The 20,535-nt window shown below is 37.2% G+C and overlaps 2 protein-coding genes across 4 annotated transcripts in view; one reads left to right on the top strand and one right to left on the bottom strand.

The window, feature by feature from the left end:
• Positions 1–5,294, top strand: part of LOC113670337 (protein lin-9 homolog) — a 17,224-nt gene extending 11,930 nt beyond the window's left edge. For both annotated transcript variants that reach the window (XM_089183725.1, XM_027186466.2), the window contains 6 exons: positions 1,518–1,598; positions 1,690–1,734; positions 2,150–2,259; positions 3,496–3,565; positions 3,915–4,009; positions 4,443–5,294. In XM_089183725.1, coding sequence (XP_089039851.1) covers positions 1,518–1,598; positions 1,690–1,734; positions 2,150–2,259; positions 3,496–3,565; positions 3,915–4,009; positions 4,443–4,545 — 504 coding nt within the window. In that variant the 3' untranslated portion in view covers positions 4,546–5,294. The remainder of the gene's footprint in view (positions 1–1,517; positions 1,599–1,689; positions 1,735–2,149; positions 2,260–3,495; positions 3,566–3,914; positions 4,010–4,442) is intronic.
• LOC113670338 (P2X receptor C) lies at positions 4,718–20,535 on the bottom strand. Of its 2 annotated transcripts, XM_089183726.1 has the most exons (8): positions 20,322–20,535; positions 18,400–18,517; positions 17,441–17,600; positions 15,712–15,879; positions 8,548–8,751; positions 7,675–7,856; positions 7,049–7,182; positions 6,857–7,015 (listed from the first exon to the last, which is right to left on the bottom strand). In XM_089183726.1, the coding sequence occupies exons 1-8, from the start codon at positions 20,457–20,459 to the stop codon at positions 6,998–7,000; spliced, it is 1,122 nt and encodes a 373-aa protein (XP_089039852.1). In that variant the 5' UTR covers positions 20,460–20,535; the 3' UTR covers positions 6,857–6,997. The 2 variants fall into 2 exon arrangements, with proteins under 2 accessions (XP_027042268.2, XP_089039852.1); XM_027186467.2 differs by having other exon boundaries at positions 4,718–7,182.

Below are 20,535 nucleotides of genomic sequence, written 5' to 3'. Positions count from 1 at the left end.
TCAATGCTGTAAATTTACAATTAAACTTTGGTGGTGTCCTGTGCCAATTACAAAGTAACTTCAAAGGACTGTTTTTGCAATTAGCTTGACAGAGATATAAATTTTGAGCTCTACTGTCTGTTGTTGGTTTCAGTTTTTTTTTGTTGTATTCCTTTTGAATGAGTCTACCCTTTAACTCCCAGAAGTGATTAACATGTAACTTCTCCCTATGATATTCATACATTATCCAGGAAACGGGTAATGAGAATACTTAAATTTATTAGGAAGAAGTTTTTTATTTTGATCTGAAAGTAAATTCTGGCTATCAATTTTCAAGGTAATGTGTAGCAGGTAGAGAGAAGAATTAACTTTCACATCTTGGGAGTTAAAGGGTTAAAATGTAGGTGTGAATTTTTAGGACATGAACTACATTTCTTAAACACCAAATTCTTCCTGGTCAACCAAAACTAACTGTTATCAAAGACCAACCTTTATAAGTACTGGCCAGCAAGAACATTTGGTAATTGTGAAGAAGAGCTCCCCAAAAAACCTGTCGGCCGACAGTCTACCGACAGGTTAAGAAAAAAGAAAAAATTGTGTTAAAAACGAACAGTTAACGTGACATAACAATCCGTAATGGTGATGTATGACTCGACAGACTTCACCTACTTACCGATCGACGGCAAAGTTGGTAGTATGTAAAGAAACGTTTCTTCCAAAATGTTATCAGATGTGTATAGGATATATCACTTGCATAATTTACAACACACCAGACAATCTAAGAATCGCATGGGAAGATAATTTAATCGACAGTCTACCAACAGGTTAAGAAAAATTGTGTTAAAAACGAACAGTTAACGTGACATAACAATCCGTAATGGTGATGTATGACTGTATGCCAATGAAGTTCGCGGCACGATTTTACGAGTGAAATATCTTGTATATTTCACCACTCACAAAACGGCTCCTTTAGGAGCCACCAAATCTTGAAAGTCAATTGTCAACGTATTAAACATGTTGGATGTCGTTTTCAAGCGAAAACTGAGAGAAAACATTAAGGTTTGTGTTAACGTTTCACGGACAAGCTACCGACAAGCTACCGACAGGTTACCGACACATTACCAACAGTCGGCCGACTGTCGGCCGACAGGTAGCCTATATTTCAGGCAAAATCTGTCGGCCGTCTGTCGGCCGACTGTCAGCTGACAGTCGGCCGACAGGTTTTTTGGGGAGCTCTTCTTCACAATTACCGAACATTTAAATGAAAATTTCATATCTATGACACCTGGCATTCAGTCATCTTGATCCACTACCAGCTAGAAGGGAGAATCAGATATTGGAAGTTACAGTATTAAGTTACTACAAAAAACAATGAGCATTATTGTAAACATTACCATAATCATTGCCACTTTAATTGTCACATTAGTCTGTCATTATTACTCTTGTGATCACTGTAATTGTAACTAACAACTGGTATCTTCATTGACAATCCAGCTATCAATTGTAAATTTACTCTATTATTTTTACTCACTTAACAGAAATCCTACCAGGAGCCCATTGATAAGGAGTTCCAGAGGCGTTATGCGTCGGTTGTATTGGAATTAGAGCGGCTCAATAAAGTAAGTTTTGGTGTATTTGTTTGTTTTTTGTCCTCTAAGGTAGAACACATTTTGTATTATAAATGTTTATGTTTTGTGCCATTTTTTGCAGGATCTCAATGAGTATTTAACAGGTGTTCAGGAGTATTGTCAAGAGGTGTGAACATTTTTTCCTGTGTAATTGCTGAACCCTTTAACCCCTTAAAAGTGATTAAGTTGTAACTTCCCCTTGTGATTCCAATATGTTATCTTGTAAATGAGAAAGGAGAATAGACAAGCTCATCATCAAGGGGGTATCATGTTGTTATAATACCAAATTCCTGTCTAATAATTACTAGGAACTGTATGATAGTCAGTAGGGAGAAATTCTAATTCAATCTTGGGTCTTAAAGGGTTCATTAACTGACAAATGACCTAAAGTACTGATTGAACTACTTAAAAATGTTATTACTAACAGCAGAAAACCATTCCATTTTCACAGAAATGCACTGTAAAATCAATCAGCTTTACTTCAAATTTAGAGGCTGGCATAGTGAAGTAATATACTTATTTGGGTTTTGTTTTCTAATCAGCTGGCCCCTGAACAAGGAGTTCAATCTATGGATCCTTCCATCAGTGTTAAAAGAAGATGTGATGAAGAGGCTGCCAGAGTAGTGGAAGACAATAATGCAAACATGGGCCTGTATGTATCAAATTCTGCAACATAGTACTAAGAAAGTAACTACTACCTGTAGCTTGGTCAGGTTCTCAAAGGTACTGTGGTTGGAGCTACAAAAAAACTCTCATTTGGACAGACAGAATTGTCTCTTACTGCTGTGCTGCTTCTAGTAATACCACAGCACTAATTAGAGCCTATACTCGTAGTAGTCTAGTTGCAGAGTCCCCCAAAATAGCAAAATGCACAACTCACCTCACAGAAATGTTTGGTGCCATTTTCCTATATATAGAGCAATGTTTACTCTTTACTTGTACTTTACTTTTGAAGTGAGGTACTTTGTACAATTAATTTGTGGTCAGGGAAGGAAATATAGGGAATCAATTGCATCAGCCTGATGCTCAACATGAAAGCAGGCTCTGTCCATAAACAGCATTTAGAACTGTCTATTCTAAACCATTTCATAATAAAAAGATGCAAAATTAAAACATGACGTTTTGACGATGACATGTCACCATTATCAAATGAAAAATTGTTATAAATTGTAAATTCAGGGACGTTATATAAAGAAAGAAATTAGAATAAAAATGAGATGGAGTTAAGCAAGAGAGATGCTTCTAATAACGAAATAGACATGGACTCTAAATACTCAAGAAGACTCATTCCAGCAAAACTGTTCATTTAATTATGTACATTCTTTTGTTTAACTCCATCTCCTTTTTATTCTTATTTACTGGTAGTTTCACCGTTTCCATTCTTTAGATAATGTCCCTGAACTATTAATAATTCTACATTTGATAATGGTGACATGTTGTTGCCAACACGTCACCAGTTTTTCTAAATCTCTTGTTATCCTCAACTAAATCTAAATAAATATAAGGGCTTTCAAAAACCAGCCTTAAAATGGTTAAAATCTCAATGTCTCATGACTCATCACATGACCTTTTAGATATGAAGTCTGTCTTTTTTCCAGTGTCAATCAAATGTCATTTGCTTTTGAACAAACTCAATCACAGACTAAAGGTATAAGATCCTAGCTCTGATGATGACTTCCTTTAGGTTATTGAAAATGCCAGTGACTGTCACCTAGGAAATTCTTTTTCATATCTACTACACAGGACCTTCACACTGCATGTCTCTAGTGGGCATAAACCATTTACCATGATAATGATTGCATTTGTGTGTTAAAGCTTGAGCTGTGTAACTGTTTTTGTGTAATGTGTGTGAAAAATCACTGCTATTAATGGATTGGTTATTTTTCAGAAATGCTCTTGCAAGTCCGCCATTGGTGCAGATTGTCAGTAGTTTAACTTCTCTCATGCTTCAAATTAAGGTAATTAAGCAGCTACAAAATTTAGACTCATACTAGCAGCAACTGTAGCAACAGCAGTAGTGGTAGCAGTGGGGACAGCAGTGGCAGTAATAATGGCAGTGGTTATAGTAGAGATAGTAGTCACAGCAGTGGTTACCATTGACAGTAGTCCATGGTAGTATTGGTGGCAGCAGAAGTTGAGGTGGTAGTGATAATGGTAGTACCTGTAGTACACAAAGATGACAGCTTCAAATTGGGTTCTTTAAGGATATATGTACTTCACAATTCCCTGTCCAAAAAATCCAGGGAGTACAGATTGCCTGAAAGCAAATTAACACATAACTCATCCTTTCTCCATTGATATTTTCAGTCATTAGCAGAGAATGATCTCAATACCTTTGAGTTCAAATCTTTATCTGATGCAGTGGATGAAATCAAGAAAACTATAGACCCCTCAAACATTAGGTATGTATTTTGATATGAAACAGCTGCAGTAGTTAGCATAAGAGTATTTTGAGTCCAAACGGATGATGTCTAGTGAGCAGTGCCAAGACTTGGCAGTTGCAGAGTCTATTTCATGGTGTACACGCCTGAGTGATACAGCAGAAAAAAACAGAGTCAAGAAATAGGGGGAGAGGCTAAGAAACACTGTACAACAAAAAGAAGAATCTGTGTTAAAGCGATGCTACTTTTTTTTCATTTGTCACAGTATATTAAAATCAAGGGTAGGTGGTTGTTGAATGATCTTATGGTCAACTATTTTCATAACATCTAAATCCTTCCTTCAGGTAACTCTACCTTAAGAGGAGTTGTATCACTGTTGTTTTTTTTTACTGAAGATTGAGTTGAAATTAAAGCTGATTGTTGTTTTTGTTTTTGTTTTTGTTTTTTACTGCAGCTGTTTTCAGAACAATGTAGAGATCCATGTAGCTCACATCCAGTCTGGTCTTAGTCAGATGGGAAATCTACATGCGTTTTCATCATCTGCTGGGCCGTCCTAAGATATGTTTTGCAGCACATAAATCATGGATAGACAACAACTCTTAGTCAACATGTATGCTACATTGAGACTTGAAAATAAAATCCCACTCAAACATGATTAGATAATTATTTAGAACTTCATTTTTGAAATAGGCTTTTTGCACCAACTACTTAAAATGACTAGTCAAACCTGCTGTCTTCAGCATTTTATTTAAACAAATGCAGTTGTTAAATAATTATTGTAAAGAAAAGTTGCAGTTAATACTGTGGTGAATTGTGGTAAATTGACTTGAAATGAAGTGTAATTGTTTGTCACAAGATGTGGTTGTTTCTCAATACTGAATCCACATTGGAGGCTACATACACTTCTCCAATCCATGTTGTGATTCACTCTGGAGATGACACATGCTTCTCAGCTCCACATTAGAGATGACACATGCTTCTCATCAGCTCCACATTGGAGGTGACACACACTTCCTAGCTCTGCATTGCAATCCACATTAGAGGTGGCTACTTTGTGAGACAAACAGTTTTACTTAATTTCAAATGCACATGGATATAATGGAAAAAGGTTCATAAGAAATTGTGAAAAGAGGGTCTGTAATAACCAATAATACTAGCTTATGTTTTTAATACATACATATTCCTGTTAACATTTGACTGGATGAGTGGTTAGAAATGCACAACCTTTTGATTGAATCTATTTCATTAAAGTTGTGATTTTTCTGATTATATACATGAATAAAGTCATCTATACTTTTTCTGCAAAGTGGTCTGGAATAACCTTTTATTCTTCTGTAACATTTTGATCACACTCACTTGACCTTATCCTTTCCTAAAGAAACTAACATAATCATTTTTTATTGTAACTTTACTGATCAGGTAGTTCCTTATTTCTAAGAAAACCATGAACACCTGAAATATCAGTTTGACAAAAGAGCAAACTGGTTAATAGCCTTGGAACAGGCCGTTATTAATAATGCTGCAGGATGCACGTTGCTCGACTTGCGTTATTCACGGCCTTGTATTTCCTGCAGGCAAAGAAATGCTTGTGCCAAGGTACTCGAAAGAAGGGCCTGCCTACGGGCTAACTGATATTGACTTCTGATTGGCTTTCTTTCTCTTGACGTAAGATAATTACAGATGGTACCTAAAGCAGAACTCCCCCAACTGACTGTTGACTGATTGTCTGTACTGTTCTGGTATAATCTAACAGATAGAAAAACTCTACAATCCCACAAACTTAACTACTTTATTAAACAGCAAGTAATGTTCTAAATGAGGAGTGACTCCTTAAAGGAGTACAATACTTATCGTTAATTAACTTGATTAAGCCATCACAGTCTACATCTAAGCTCACCACTGACACAATCTCACTGCTGTCTCCAAAGTTCCTTGAAATAGGTGGCCTTCTGCAGTGACCCTCTTGGTTCAGCTTTCAAAACATTCATTGCTCTGACTACAACAACTTCTACTACTGTATAAGTAAGTCTTTATATATAATTATATATATTTGCAAAGTGTTCTGAAACATTCCAGAAGCTTCTACGAGAACTATTTTTGTAGTATTACATAATAAATAATTAAATAAATAATAAATCTAGAGGCTACAATGTCTGCTGACAAACAGCCAACAGATGAGAACAGTTTTTGGGGGAGCTCATCTTCAAACATACCAATATTTCTGGTCTTCAGTTTTCATCCTTTTCTTTAGTAAGGAAAAGTAACTGAGATTTCTTAATAGAAATCCAAACTGTGGGAGTTACTATATTGCTACATGTAAGGACAGTCTGGTGCTAATATCATGGAATTAAAAATAATGTTACTTAATATAAGTGATGATGTATTTTGACTTTTTTTGCTAAGTTGGCATTAGTGTATACTATATATGTTGACAAATAGAATACCTGTAATTGGGAACATTTTTTTATTCAAATAGTTGAGGACTATATTTGATGGAAAGTACACCATAAGCCTAATCAAAAGGCTTAGTGCAGAACTAATTGTGTGGCTGAGTTGAGAATTTTAATATGGGTTCTCAAGATTTTTTAATCCTGGACCCTAATCAACTATTGCGTCATCATTCGTAATTAATTTACTAATAAAAGGATGAGAAAAAAATTCTCTAGGCAAGTAAATTAGGAATTTGCTACTCAAAGTTTACTGAATTTGTTCCTTACTTGCATGGGTTAAAAAAGAAAAGAAAACAAAAAAAAAAAACCATGAAGTTGTCTGAGTGTAAAAAAAGTACTTTTGAAGTACACAATATTAATTTTAAAAACAAATAATTTTAGTATCTTTAATTTTGAAATAAATCTACAACAATTTTTCAAGTTTTACAACATGATTTCCATTAGCAAGTTACTTGTAATATAAGAATCTCTAATTTTAAACATTCTTCTGTTACTAAGAAATTTGATTTAAATTGCTCTATAAAGGTCTTCAATAATGGTAAAACAGGTGGACATTTTGTTATTCATTCTTTTCCTTTTCTTCGTACTGTTCTGTAGATGGAAAACGTTTGTATACCAAGCTGCGGTATTCTGATTTATTGGGCAGGATGTACAATATAAGAATATCTACAATGGTGGCTGACAGGGTTAGAAGACTTACTGCAGATGCAAGGTGACCTAACAGTGCTGAGAAAGAGAAATGACCTGAAAAGAATTAAAAAAAAAATAAAAAAATACATGAAAAGATACAGTCACTGATTGTTTGACCCTTTACATCTCAACATCAATATGCATATTCTCCATACTGTTTCCCATACATTACCTAAGGTATAGAAAATGAGAATTGTCAAACAATCAAGAGCTTTGTCAGTTGATGAAGTTGTTGGTCATTTCTGTCATTCAAGTGACCTTCATGTTTGATTTAGGGGTGATCTTTTAATGACAAATTAGATGCTAGTCACTCTAAGGCTAGGGTTAGCCTAGGGAAGGGAGTCTTGAATTTAAGTAAAGAAAATTAATAGTTAATAGATATGAGATGTAAACCAGGTTTGGAAGGAGGAAAAAGCCTTAAATCTGAGATAATTAAAAACCCACACTTTGTTTAAATTTATCTATTATTTATGGTTTAGTCTGTTTTGGATGAACTCTAATAGTTGGAACAACATTTCTGCTTGACCTAATTCATTTTAAACTTACCCAGTACACCACTTTGGTGGAATTCTATTTTGATTCCATAACGTTTTCTGAAGAGTCGATTTTCTTGATGACGTTCTAGACTTGGGTTTGTAAAATCCGTGGCATCTATGACTGGTATCACTTCATTCACTCGGTAATCAGCATATGGGATTCTTCTCACTTGGTATGAATATTCTATATCTCTAACAAAACAACAGTGAACAAAGATTTGTTAACACAGTTAAATGTCTTGAAGCAAGAACAAGAGCCCACAAGTACCTCTGCCAACATATGAAGTGGTCCAAACATTATACCTGTGAGACAATTTTTAAGGGAAAGGGCTTTCCCACTGCATCATCATCTGCACCATTAATTTTTTTATCATCGTTTGAGTTGGGAAGCTTTAATTGTAATTTATGAGCTTAATAGGCTTCAAGGATTTGGTGCAGGAAAAGTAAATAATTTCTACTTAACATAGATTCCATGTTGCCATGCAATTCTTCCGTAATATTTATCTTACACGTCATTACGAAACAAAATATTGTTAATGGTGAGGTCATCTATGTGTCTGTCCTATACAATTAGATCATCAGCGAGAACCATTTAAATTATGCATGCACAATTTAGCTTATCATACAAATAATGGTAACAGTCAGGAAGGGCTCTTGGAGAGGGAAAAAGAAGAAAGAGAATTTAGAGATCAGTTTATAACAATTGTTAACAAAAGATACTGTTTCTCTTCTATTCGGATCTAAAGGTAATCTTCCTTTTTGGAAACACTTTCGCATTTTCTGGACTTTCCTTAGGTAGAAGGGGTCTCAGTGGGACCAATGACATGTAAGCAAAGAAAGGACTTACAACAAGGAAATTCATGATTTTGAAAGTGTTACTTACCCTGTTCCAAGCCAAGTTGACTTGGCATTTTGATAATTGATGGCCATATGCAGGACAATTCCATGTCTTCGGAATGGCTTCCCTTTAGAATTGAGGGCATCTGAGGTTTCATCCAGGCTTGTAACTCCAGCTGCTTGGAGGATTTCTTGGACGGTAAGCTTATCTGCCTTTCCTCTCATCCGATTCTCTTTGTTGGATGAAAGACTGAAAATATTACAAAAAAACAGACCAATCTGCAGGTTTTTAAGTGGAATGCCATCTTATCAATCCTTAAGTGATTAGTATGTAACTTCTCCCTACAAGATCCATACATTATCCAGCAAACAAGTAATGAGAACACTCAAACTTAACTGGTAGAAGTACTGTTGTTACCTCGATTTAACACCAAATTCTTGTATCTTATTACAAGGAACTATCTAACAGCTAGTGGGGAGAATTAACAACCAGATTTTGGGAATTAAAGGGTTGCCAAAAATTGAGCAGGGCTGAGTTGTTTAAAACATGATAAAGCTCACCAAGGGTTAGCTAATAATTTTTCTTTAGTTTTCTAGCAATTTGCAGACAGTTTTGATTTATTCTATTTTTTATTTCAGTTTTGTACGCAAAGATAAACCCCTCAAAACATAAGCCCTTATAAATTATATACAAATTATTTTGAGAGAAATCAGGAACAAGGGAACCTTCTTTAATCCTGGAATATTGCTAATGCTGCAATGTTATAGGAAGAAGCAGGACGAGACAGATATAAATGTCAACAGAATGAGGTCTTTTAATTAAGATGGCGGATCTCTCTCCATGTGCTATAGTCATGTGACATACGTACACAAAACACACAGAGATACCATACTACAAATACCTTCTGAACAACTGGGCCCAGGAAAACTAAAATTTCTTGGATCATGTGTACTATAGGTGGACTCGGTCGACATATCGGGCGATAGTCGCCCGATATGTCGGTCGACTATCGGTCGACTATCGGTCGACTATCGGTCGACTATCGGTCGACTATCGGTCGATAGTCGACCGACTATCGGTCGACTATCGGTCGACTATCGGTCGATAGTCGGTCGACTATCGACCGATAGTCGACCGATAAATGTGTCGACCGATATAGTCTTAAACCATCGATACTCGACCGATACATGACCGATACTTGACCGATACTTGACCGATACATGACCGATACTTGACCGATACATGACCGATACTTGACCGATACATGACCGATACATGACCGATACTTGACCGATACATGACCGATACTTGACCGATACTTGACCGATACTTGACCGATACTTGACCGATACTTGACCGATGCTTGACCGATACTTGACCGATGCTTGACCGATACTTGACCGATACATGACCGATACATCACCGACACTTGACCGATACTTGACCGACACTTGACCGATACTTGACCGATACTTGACCGATACATGACCGATACATGACCGATACTTGACCGATACTTGACCGATACTTGACCGATACTTGACCGACACTTGACTGATACGTGACCGGTACTTCACCGGTACTTCACCGATACTTGACCGACACTTCACCGATACTTGACCGACACTTCACCGATACTTCACTGATGCTTGGCCGATAATTCATTGCCCCCCGGGGAGGAGGGTTTATTTCACGATAAAAGATATAAAACTCTTATAAGTAATATGATTACCTCATAATTTAGATGCAAATTGCATGTCTGGAATCCAGTTTTAGATTTCTCTTGTGCCGGCCATGGTGCGTGTCGTCTCCGGTAGCGAATTCCAAGTCCTTACAGCGGCGAAGTAACGAAGAGACCTTAGACCATGTTTTGTACATGTTAATTTAGGTATCAAAGCATATTTGTGCCCCTTTCATTAAGATACGTGTTCTTTACTTGAAATGAATTAGCTGTAGTGGTGGGTGTCTTCTTTTGAAAACATCTGTCTATCGTAATTAACATATCTTGGGTGAGACGACCTTTTAATGTGTTATTTAAACCAATCAAATTGAGCATTCTTTCTTAATGAAGGGTCTTTGCTATAAATACATGTCATACCTAAGTGCACGGTCCCTTACCCTCTCTAGTTTTTCAAGTATATTCAACCTATTGACTTCGCCTGTTACTTTTCCGGAGATAGATGTGGTGTGAGAATTAAGGATCTGTGTTCACTTACAGTAGATCAAAATTATGAGATCTACAACGCACGATGTTCATGCGTTGGAGACTTACTACACCCTTTTCAAAGGTTAGGTTATATTTGGTTTTATTATCTGTGCTTTGGAAGCTTATTTCATTGGACAATGAATGGCATTTTAATTTTTTTTTCCGCCGCCGCTGTCATTATTCTTTAAAAAAAAGTGTCACCGTCTGTCGATAAAGAGCACACAATTCGACTATTTAAAGGGTTAAAAACCTCCAGTTTGAGACATAACGGCAAACGGGACGTCGGTAGAGTGAACTCGCAATACTTCCAGCCGCACTCATAAAGTTTTGATTTCTATTTCATTCTATATCAAGCGCGTGTTTTTAGTAAACGTCAAAACAATTCTAACCCTGTTTGTTCCCATTGGACCGCGAGTAAAGAAATTTCACTTTCCGATGATGTAGTCTTCAACGCTGGTGTATTAAATGGTGGTGACGGTTGAAAATATAGATCGTATTAGGTTCCGTAGCTTTGTAAATCCACTTTATAGGGATATAACTGTTTCGAGATATTTGTCCGACAAAAGCTTAAAAGCGTATGCGACAATACCAAATGGCTTTATGGGTTAAAGTAATTTACCACGGCTTGGTCGAAGTTCTCGTTGCTTCAACGCAATAGAGAGAGATAGCATGAGCTCGCATGTTCATGGATTCTCCTTCCTTCCGGCTGTTTTGGACGGTTGATGGAGGACATTGCAGAACAATATCCACTTTAAATACCCAGAGGTTGGGGTACTCCCATATACATGTATGTGCCGCGGGATAGGGTATGGTTTTGGCGGTTATCGTTTTGCCTCTGTTAGCATTGTGTTTCCGTTGTGATCTTTAGATAGGATATGTAAATTGTATCGCCTAAAATTGCAGTGTGTAAATGGCCAGCTAAACAAAAAACCAAATTCCGCTAAAATTGTCAACAACGCGATTTTATCGAGATTTGTGTTTTGCCGCGCGTGGTTAGCCGTTGTTTGGTGATTGTTTTTCCTTGAATAGGGTGTCATATTTCGTGTTTGGACAATTCTCGTTTGTTTCATCCTTAAAGTGGGACAGGGTTTAAGACTCTTCGAGGCACACACTTATTCAAAATTTACGGGAGTACCCCCTCCCCCGAAACGGGACAGTTCCTGTGACCTTAGTGCAACATTGGTGCAGTTTGGTATTTTTTTCAATTTTAGACTCAGAAGCATATACGGTAAAAAACCCGCTTATAGGAACCTAATTTTTTCCAAGCAAGGCTAAGAAGGTTATTATAAAAGATGGTGCTAAACTGGAAAATTTGGCTACTCAGGTTCTTGTTTTCAAATAGACTGCGAGCAGTCTCTTTTGCTGTGAAATCCCACTGGAACGAACGGGGAAAAAGCGGACGTGATCGACGAGCGATGAGGGGCGAAGCCGTGATCTGCGAGCAGCAGGGGCGCCAGTCACAGCGAAAAGAGAATGCAGCTTGGCTGCTCACCGCTTGTCGATCGTGCCCACTGCTCGCAGTCTAGTTTTCAAAATAAATGAGTTGTTTGTCATTGGAGGGCGTGGCCTATTTTTGGTATTGTATGCATAATATGTTAAAAATTCAAGCATATATTTACCAAGTTTACAAAGCTATCCAAGACAAACAGAACAAAACGCAACATTAATATATGGAACTGTGTTGTTGCTTTGACTGAATTTCTCAAAAAAAGAACCTGTTTCAAAGTTGTAGGCTAAAACAGGTTTTCGTGTAAAAGGAGTTTTAATGTACAATTTTTGTCTAACATTTTCAGTTAATCTATTTTTTTCTTAAAATCTAGGTTCTTAAAAAAGGGTTTTTTACTGTACCTGTAATAAATTCAAACATTGCAATAGTCCAGCACACTCGAGTTATTTTACGCGAGGTATTTTGAGCATTTGACGTCATTTTCCCTAATTCGCAACCAAGCTATAATTGGAACGAGATAAAGAAATGGCGACTGCAACTTCTCGGAAATAAAAATACAAATTAAAAAAAAGATTTCTGATGGTCGTAATGGATTGATATTTAGCAAGGTATTTTAGACAGTCATATTTTATACGAAATTATGAAAAATGGATATCGACTGTTTGATCGTAGTAGCACTTTAAAAACATTACTATCCCCCTACACTTCTGGAGGTGGAAGTCTACGAGAAGTTTCCATTTACCCACTTTTTGTTTAGCAATTTATTAAAGCTTTGAATATTTATCATCGTGAGGCCTCCTTTATCGTAATCATTGATCATTTGTGTCCTTTTAATTTTGTCCCCTTTGCTTTCCCAGAGAAAGTCATATAGCAGGGTATTGATATCCTTAATTGCACCCTGATGCGTCGGAAGATATGTACAATTTGGGATATTGCAAAAGCTTTTATGATCGTGATTTTACATAGAAGAGTAAGTCTACTAGCAGACCAGCTGCTTAGGATGTTTTTTACTCTCTCAATTTTTTCTGAAAAAATGGCATCGCCAGAACACCTCAGAACGCTTTAAAGGTAGTGCAAAATGCGATGGAAAATTTGGAGCTATGTGATGTTTGGAGAATTTTTAATCCAAATGGCAAGAGGTTTATCTGGAGGCAAAGACAATCAGATATTCATTGCAGACTTGATTTCGTTTTAGTAAGTCAAATTACAGTATTTACCCGCTTATAAGAATCTGAGTTCTCAGTTCTAAATCTACTCGTAGGGTGTACTCATGTGAATTCTAATTCAAAACCAACATGTACATACTACCGTTTTTCATACATTATTTATACCAAATTTAGAGATTTTTATAGCTCATACATGTTTAAGTTCATTACTTTTGAGAGTCATGTCTTTTATCTTTGCCTGAAGATCTTTAAGGTTCATTTTCTAAAACAGAAACCTGTTTCAAATATAGGCTAAATAGGTTCTTTTGTAAAGGGGGTCTAAATTGGTATTTTTAGTCTAACAGGTTCGTGAATTCTAGGTTCTTATAAGCGGATAAGTTCTGTATTTCCGACAGGTGGGTGCCGCGGAGTTCCCTATTTAAGGATGAAAAAAATTGATACCGTTGTTAAGGCCCAAACCCCCAAAAAGACGCCCTATTCTAGGTAAAATAACAAGAATAATAAAAAAAAACAAACAACGGCTGACCTTGCACTGCAAAAAGAAGTCTTTATAAAATCGCTTTGCTTATGAGTTTAACCGCCTAGTTCAGTTTCAAAAGATCATTTACTTTTCGTTTAGCTGGGCAGTTACACACTGCAATTTTAGCTGATACAATTTAGGTGGATCCCATTACCGACATAAATTGGACAGTTAATATCGGTAACGTTGAACAAGGAATATAACGTTGAGGCCCTGTTAGAGCTATAAGAGCTATGGAATAATGATTATTTTAGGTAAGTTGGATTAAGGGCAGCATGACATCAGGGATAAAGCATAAGCCGGGTAGTTTTAGGAATAATGGAAATACGTTAAGGCACAACATTAGTTACACAAGAGCGACCAACTTTACAATGTATTTTTCCATTACCAAATGGGAACATATATCGAAAAAACCTCGCACTCTTTCTTAGCCTATTTTCTTCTGAGCGATATGGTCGGTAAGTGAACCTATACTTGGCCGATACTTGACCGATACTTGACCGATACTTGGCCGACACTTGACCGACACTTGACCGACACTTGACCGATCCTTGACCGACACTTGACCGACACTTGACCGATCCTTGACCGATACTTGACCGATACTTGACCGATACTTGACCGATACTTGACCGATACTTGACCGCTACTTGACCGCTACTTGACCGCTGCTTGACTGCTACTTGACCGCTACTTGACCGCTACTTGACCGCTACTTGACCGATACTTGACCGATACTTGACCGATACTTGACCGATACTTGACCGCTACTTGACCGATACTTGACCGATACTTGACCGCTACTTGACCGATACTTGACCGATACTTGACCGATACTTGACCGATACTTGACCGATACTTGACCGATACTTGACCGATACTTGACCGATACTTGACCGATACTTGACCGATACTTGACCGATACTTGACCGATACTTGACCGATACTTGACCGATACTTGACCGATACTTGACCGATATATATCGGTCGATGCATCGGGCGACAGTCGACCGATATATCGGTCGACTATCGGTCGAGTATCGGCCGACTATCGTCCGATAGTCGGTCGAGCATCGACCGATAGTCGACCGATAGTCGACCGATAGTCGACCGATAGTCGACCGATAGTCGACCGATATATCGGTCGACTGTCGCCCGATATGTCGACCGAGTCCACCTATAGTACACATGATCCAATTTCTTTTCAGTTAGATCATTCAGTCAATATAATTCTAAATTTTCAGTTTTATTGATTACTATATGCATCCTAATTCAAAATTACTTATTTGCATATTTTCAAATAATTCAGAGGCTGGCAATAAGGTTAAAAGGCAGCGTTTCTTTTTCCACCCTTAAAGTCTGTACTAAAGTATAACTAAATGCCACATGAAGTAGCATCTGGTAATTGTTCCAAAGGGATCTAAGCAGTGTATCTATTGTGAATGCAACTGACTAGAAACCATTTCAAAAATCATATTCAGTTATTTTTTAAGCTTTGAACCTAATTACTTTAAATAGGTTTATAATGTACATGAAAAATTATGTACCTCTGATTGACTGAAAACAAGTGCATTCTCATGCAAAGTTGTAACACAAGTGCAAATTGCAAATAGGGCATGCATGCTTTCAGAATTTTGAGTGTCTTGACTTGCTGTGATGTTTTTTCATGCACATTTTTAATAAGTAATAACATGATTTCTCTTGCAATTTGGTGTAACAAGCACTTGTAAATTTTTTGAAGACTACGTATACTGCACTTGCCCTACGGGCTCAGGTGCAATTTTGTTGTCTTAGAAAATTTTACTCGTACTTAGCTTATTTACACCAAATTACACTTGAAATCATGTTATTACCCAATTATACTGAGTACCTTTTTATAAGTGTTCCATTATGGCCATACAGATATCCTTTCATGTTTCTTTGTGATGCTGCCAGGTCTTTTCCTCCTAATTTACCTGTTAAAAACTTTGTAGCCAGTACTGCATGTTCAATTTTTATCATCATCTTCTCTGGTTGAACTGTGAAGTAGAGGTTTTCTCTAAATGGAAGTTTTAATAAATGCATATAAGTTACACTGCTGCATGAACAATTTAACTTCAGTTGTAATAATTACTTTTCTCTTGGATTTAGCCTTGATATTAAAATCCTTAAATTTTCTATTTCTACTGAGCTATGTATGAAGGAAAAATTTGTAACAAAAGGGCAGATCCAGGATTTTTTTCATGAATAGAGAGGGGAGAGGGCATGGTTGAAAATTTGATTCAGACAAAGAATGCCTTTCCTAACTTTAGAGCCTAAGTGAGCCAAGATAATTCTCCAAGAAAACTAAATTTACATGCATCAAGTTGAGTTGTAATAAATGCTCCTGTCATTCTGAAAATACCCACAGGTCTGATGGGGGGGTGGGGGTGGGAGGGGATTCCATCACTGCAATACCATTGGGGTGAGGTGAAAGGAGGCTAACGAGAGTTTGCATGTCCTCACCTAGTGTCACCTTATATTTATCACACCTTTGGTTTTCTTTCCCTCCTCATCCCACTCATTTTCATATCCACAACCTCTAATTACGTATTCTGCAGCTTTGAATCCAATCTTTTTATCCCTTTTGACCTTGTGAGTCACTAGCTACTAATTTCCTCTTACTGTATCAATATTGATTAGGGTCATAAGAATAAAGAGATGATGGAAAGCTCAAGAAGTCCCTGATTGTTTGATGAATTTTCTCTAATTTGACAGTAGTACCATACAGAATATTGGACAGAGTCACTATTTTTTTAACAGCTTTATTGGGTATGACTCGTGCAGTACTAATACAATGCACAATATCAATTGAAAAATAAAAGATACAGCAAGAACAGCTTTTGAGAGAGCAAAGCAGACAAAAAAAAGTCCTGGACCCAATGGTGCTGGTGCAAACAAGACACAAGGACCCATGCAAGGCACCACCAGTGGGTTAAAAAGAGGAAAAAAAATTCTCAAACATGGTATTTAAACCTTTAACTCCCAAGATCTGATTGTTAATTCTCTCCTTTGGCTGTTATACATTTCCTTGTGAATTGGTTACAAGAATTTGGTGTTCAATCAAGATAATACCTTGTACCTGATATGTTTGAGTAGTCTCACTACCTGTTAGCTGGATAATGTATAAATACAATAGGAAGAAGTTGCATGTTAATCACTTTAAAGTGAGAGTTTAAAGGGGTTAAGAGGATAGACAGTAGAGTCTATAGGTGACAGGGGGAGGATCACACAACCTGCATCCAAGTGCAGGAATAATTTACATCAAAGCGATTCTGAAGAAGATGAAAGATGGGGAGATACATACTGACGTTAGGGCGTAAAGGGTTAATGTTACTCATGCAGTCACCTTTAGTCCTAACAACCCTTTACCATTTTCCTCTTGCTCTTCATCACTCCAATTTGTTTCACATCTCATACCACTTCCCATTACACCTGCACTTTCTCACCCTCCCCCCATGCCTTTCATCCTCTTTCTCATTCCCCTCTTAAATTTCCTAGCCCCTGTCACATTTGGGTCTTATCTTGTCACTCTACTTTAAATAATCTAAACCTGAAGTTAAATTCAAAGCTGCACAAACCTGATTGTTTCAAATTTCCCAAATTTGCCAGATGACATGTTTTTGGTCTGCCAGCGATCCTTGGAAAATGTTGTCAAACTAATTGTGCGAGACTCCACAGGCCAAGATAACTCCCTTGCATCCATTACCTGGCATTGCGTACAATACTCTGAAGCAGTTTCTGTTAACAGTAAAACAAATATGCTAATAAAAGTGGTTTCTTCTTTAAGATTGGTGCAGACATCTTTGGTTAATGTTTAAAACATATTGTATTATACATACCTAGTTTATAATCTTATGCATATTGATACCTTGAAGGAATCATGTTCCTGTTGTCAGTGAGATACCCTTCCTGAAATGAGGGTTTTTCAAAAACATTGCAAAGACTGAGCATAGAGGCAATGTGGCAGAATGGTTACTAGGCTTGTAATCTGGTGGTTTCCTCCATCCTACTATGCACTGGACATGTCCTCTGTTGGCCTCAAATTGTTCAAATTGCCCTTTGTGATTTTTAACCCTGTTACTCCCAGAAGTGATTAACAAGTAACTTCTCCATACAATATCCATCCACTATCCAGCAAACAGGTAATGAGAACATTCAAATGTGTCGGGTAAAAGTTGTTTCCTTGATCTAACACCAAATTCTCATAACTTATTTACAAGGAAATGTGTAGCAGCTATAGAGGGGAGAATTGTCAATTAGATCTTGGGAATTAGAGGGTTAAACATTATGTTTATTCATTCATTCATTCTTGTGTACTGATCGACCAAAAGGAGTCCCATTACCAGGGAGTGGTCAACTACGTATACATTAAAATACACATGCACACTGTACACTGTTTGGATTAGTCCATTCCCTGCTGCAATTTGATTGCTTTATATTACTTATATCATTATATCAATTGACAATTTATTACAGTTACTGTATTGGTATATTTGGGCTGGCCTTGCATTCAATGCTAAACTGAGAAACAGCCTACCATTGTAACAGCAGTAGCTCAAGTTTGCAACCTGAGCTGATTTATCATGATCAACTCCGTTATCTTCCTTGGGATCTGATAGGAGAAATCTTATAGTTGCGTCAGGTGCTGTATCAAACTGATAACAATGAAAAAGAAACTTATATTGTGTGTTTCCAGAAAATATCCATACCCCCACCACGGAGGGAATTTCATATAGGACCCCCCCACCCCTTCGGATTTTCCATTTTGGGGTAGCAGTGGTAGCCCCCCCACCCCTCTGGAATTTCCAAAGAATTTTCTACCACCCCCTATACCCCCTGGAAATATATTTTTTTCTCGTAGCAAACAACAAACAAGAGGGACGTGTGATTTTGTCGCGTGTATATTCGAGAGATGGCGTACACGCGCAAGGTAAACGTCGCTAACTAGCTTAAACTTAATGTTTGCTTTATTTTTAAATACAATACTTATCCTTAAACATTTAACACAGTATTCTCAATACACGAAAGGAGAAAAAAACTGTACAAGTCGCAACAAAACACTTTTGAACTGTTAAGTTTGTACAATGTACTGAGAAAATTGCGTGCACTTGAAATGGAAACGTTCGAAATCACATTGAGCAACGTAAATTTGTACAAAATTGTGTCATAAATAAGAGAGCAAAATAGAAAACCGAGTCAGCAGTAAGTTATTTTGAACTCATCTTTCCAAATTCCAGCCTCTAATGTAAAATTTCTTCACACAAGCATTGATTCTTGTTAACAGCGGGTCGATAATTTCGTCCGATTGTGCATAAACAAACCTTGGCTAGTTACCAGTCCCACGCGCATATATACAAATCCCTGGATCCTAATGTTTCTCAATGTTACTATCAACTGTTTTCTACTACGGTACGACTGTACTTATCATTCATTGTAACATCGCAAGCAAGTAAGCCATAAAGAAATCGTCAAGTCTCCTACACATTATGATGCAACGGAATTAAGCTCAGTGCAGATCAAAATTAATAGATGGCTGGAGTCAATAAGGGGTAGTGAATGGTAAATTTATGCGAAACTTTGCGAGACGGCGAGACCAGCGTTTTTTGTTTTTTTTTTTTTTTGCGAGACCGAGACAGTTATTTGTAAATTTTACGAACGCGAAACGTGTTATGACCGAGGAAAATCCCTAGGTAACCACTCCTGTTGGTTGTAATCTTTGGAGACTGGTAACGAGTAATGGCGGCTCCGTTCGAAAAACAAAGTGATTCTCTTCTTTATTTGATGTTATTTATGTTCCAAAGCGCTACAAGGATAAAAGAAAACTTTCTTTTGCTGCAGAACTGTTAGAAGCATCGTAATTTAACAACTTAAACTTCAGAACGTCCCACTAAAGTAGGTAAAAGGCGCCAACTGACATACGAAGAAAGTCGATCGACTTCCTACCCTCTGGACGAAAATTTCGCCTCTTACCCCCCATCCCCTCTGGAATTTCCTGGGACTTTGACCCCCCCACCCCTCTGGAATTTCCAATTCCCTCCGTGGTGGGGGTATGGATATTTTCTGGAAACACACATTCAAATTTTATCACATGATAAAAAATTAAAGAGGGTGTTATAAATTGATGAAATGATAGGATTCTGTTGCTAGATAAAAATTTGCTGTCTTAGGACTGGTTAGGATGGGATTATTTCAGGTTAGGCACAGTGGAGGTGGGGGGATGAGGGGTCTCTTTTTTTTCCCTTTTTTTAGCATTAACATTTAATAAACGTTTCACTCCGATCATGCAATCAGCCTACCACAGTATCAAAAAGAAACACTAGTCAAGAAAAACTGCCGGGGTCTTGTTGGTGTTCCAGGTTCTTTTTTCCACTTTTCACTTGAGTTCAGCTGCTTTGCAGGCTTTTCTTTTGAAGTTTGATTGTTTTTCAATTGGTATAATATAAGGTTACTATTTCATACCTCTAAATACCCTTTCTTGACAAATATTTCAGCTAAAGAGTAGAGGATAACTGCAATCGCGATGACGTAATAAATTACGCCAATTCTTCGATCTCTGATTATAACAAGCTTGTAAGTAATGTAATGAAGTAAGGACATGGTTAAATATTGATTGAAGAAAGATGGACCGGAAGTGATGTTTTGTTACTTTCGCTTTGGGAATAAGGCTGTGTTT

Source organism: Pocillopora damicornis, chromosome 10 (genome assembly GCF_964200805.1).
Source record: "Pocillopora damicornis chromosome 10, jaPocDami1.2, whole genome shotgun sequence".
Taxonomy (NCBI): domain Eukaryota; kingdom Metazoa; phylum Cnidaria; class Anthozoa; order Scleractinia; family Pocilloporidae; genus Pocillopora; species Pocillopora damicornis.
Note: the sequence above shows the minus strand (reverse complement) of the source record. Positions and strands in the feature narration are given on the sequence as shown.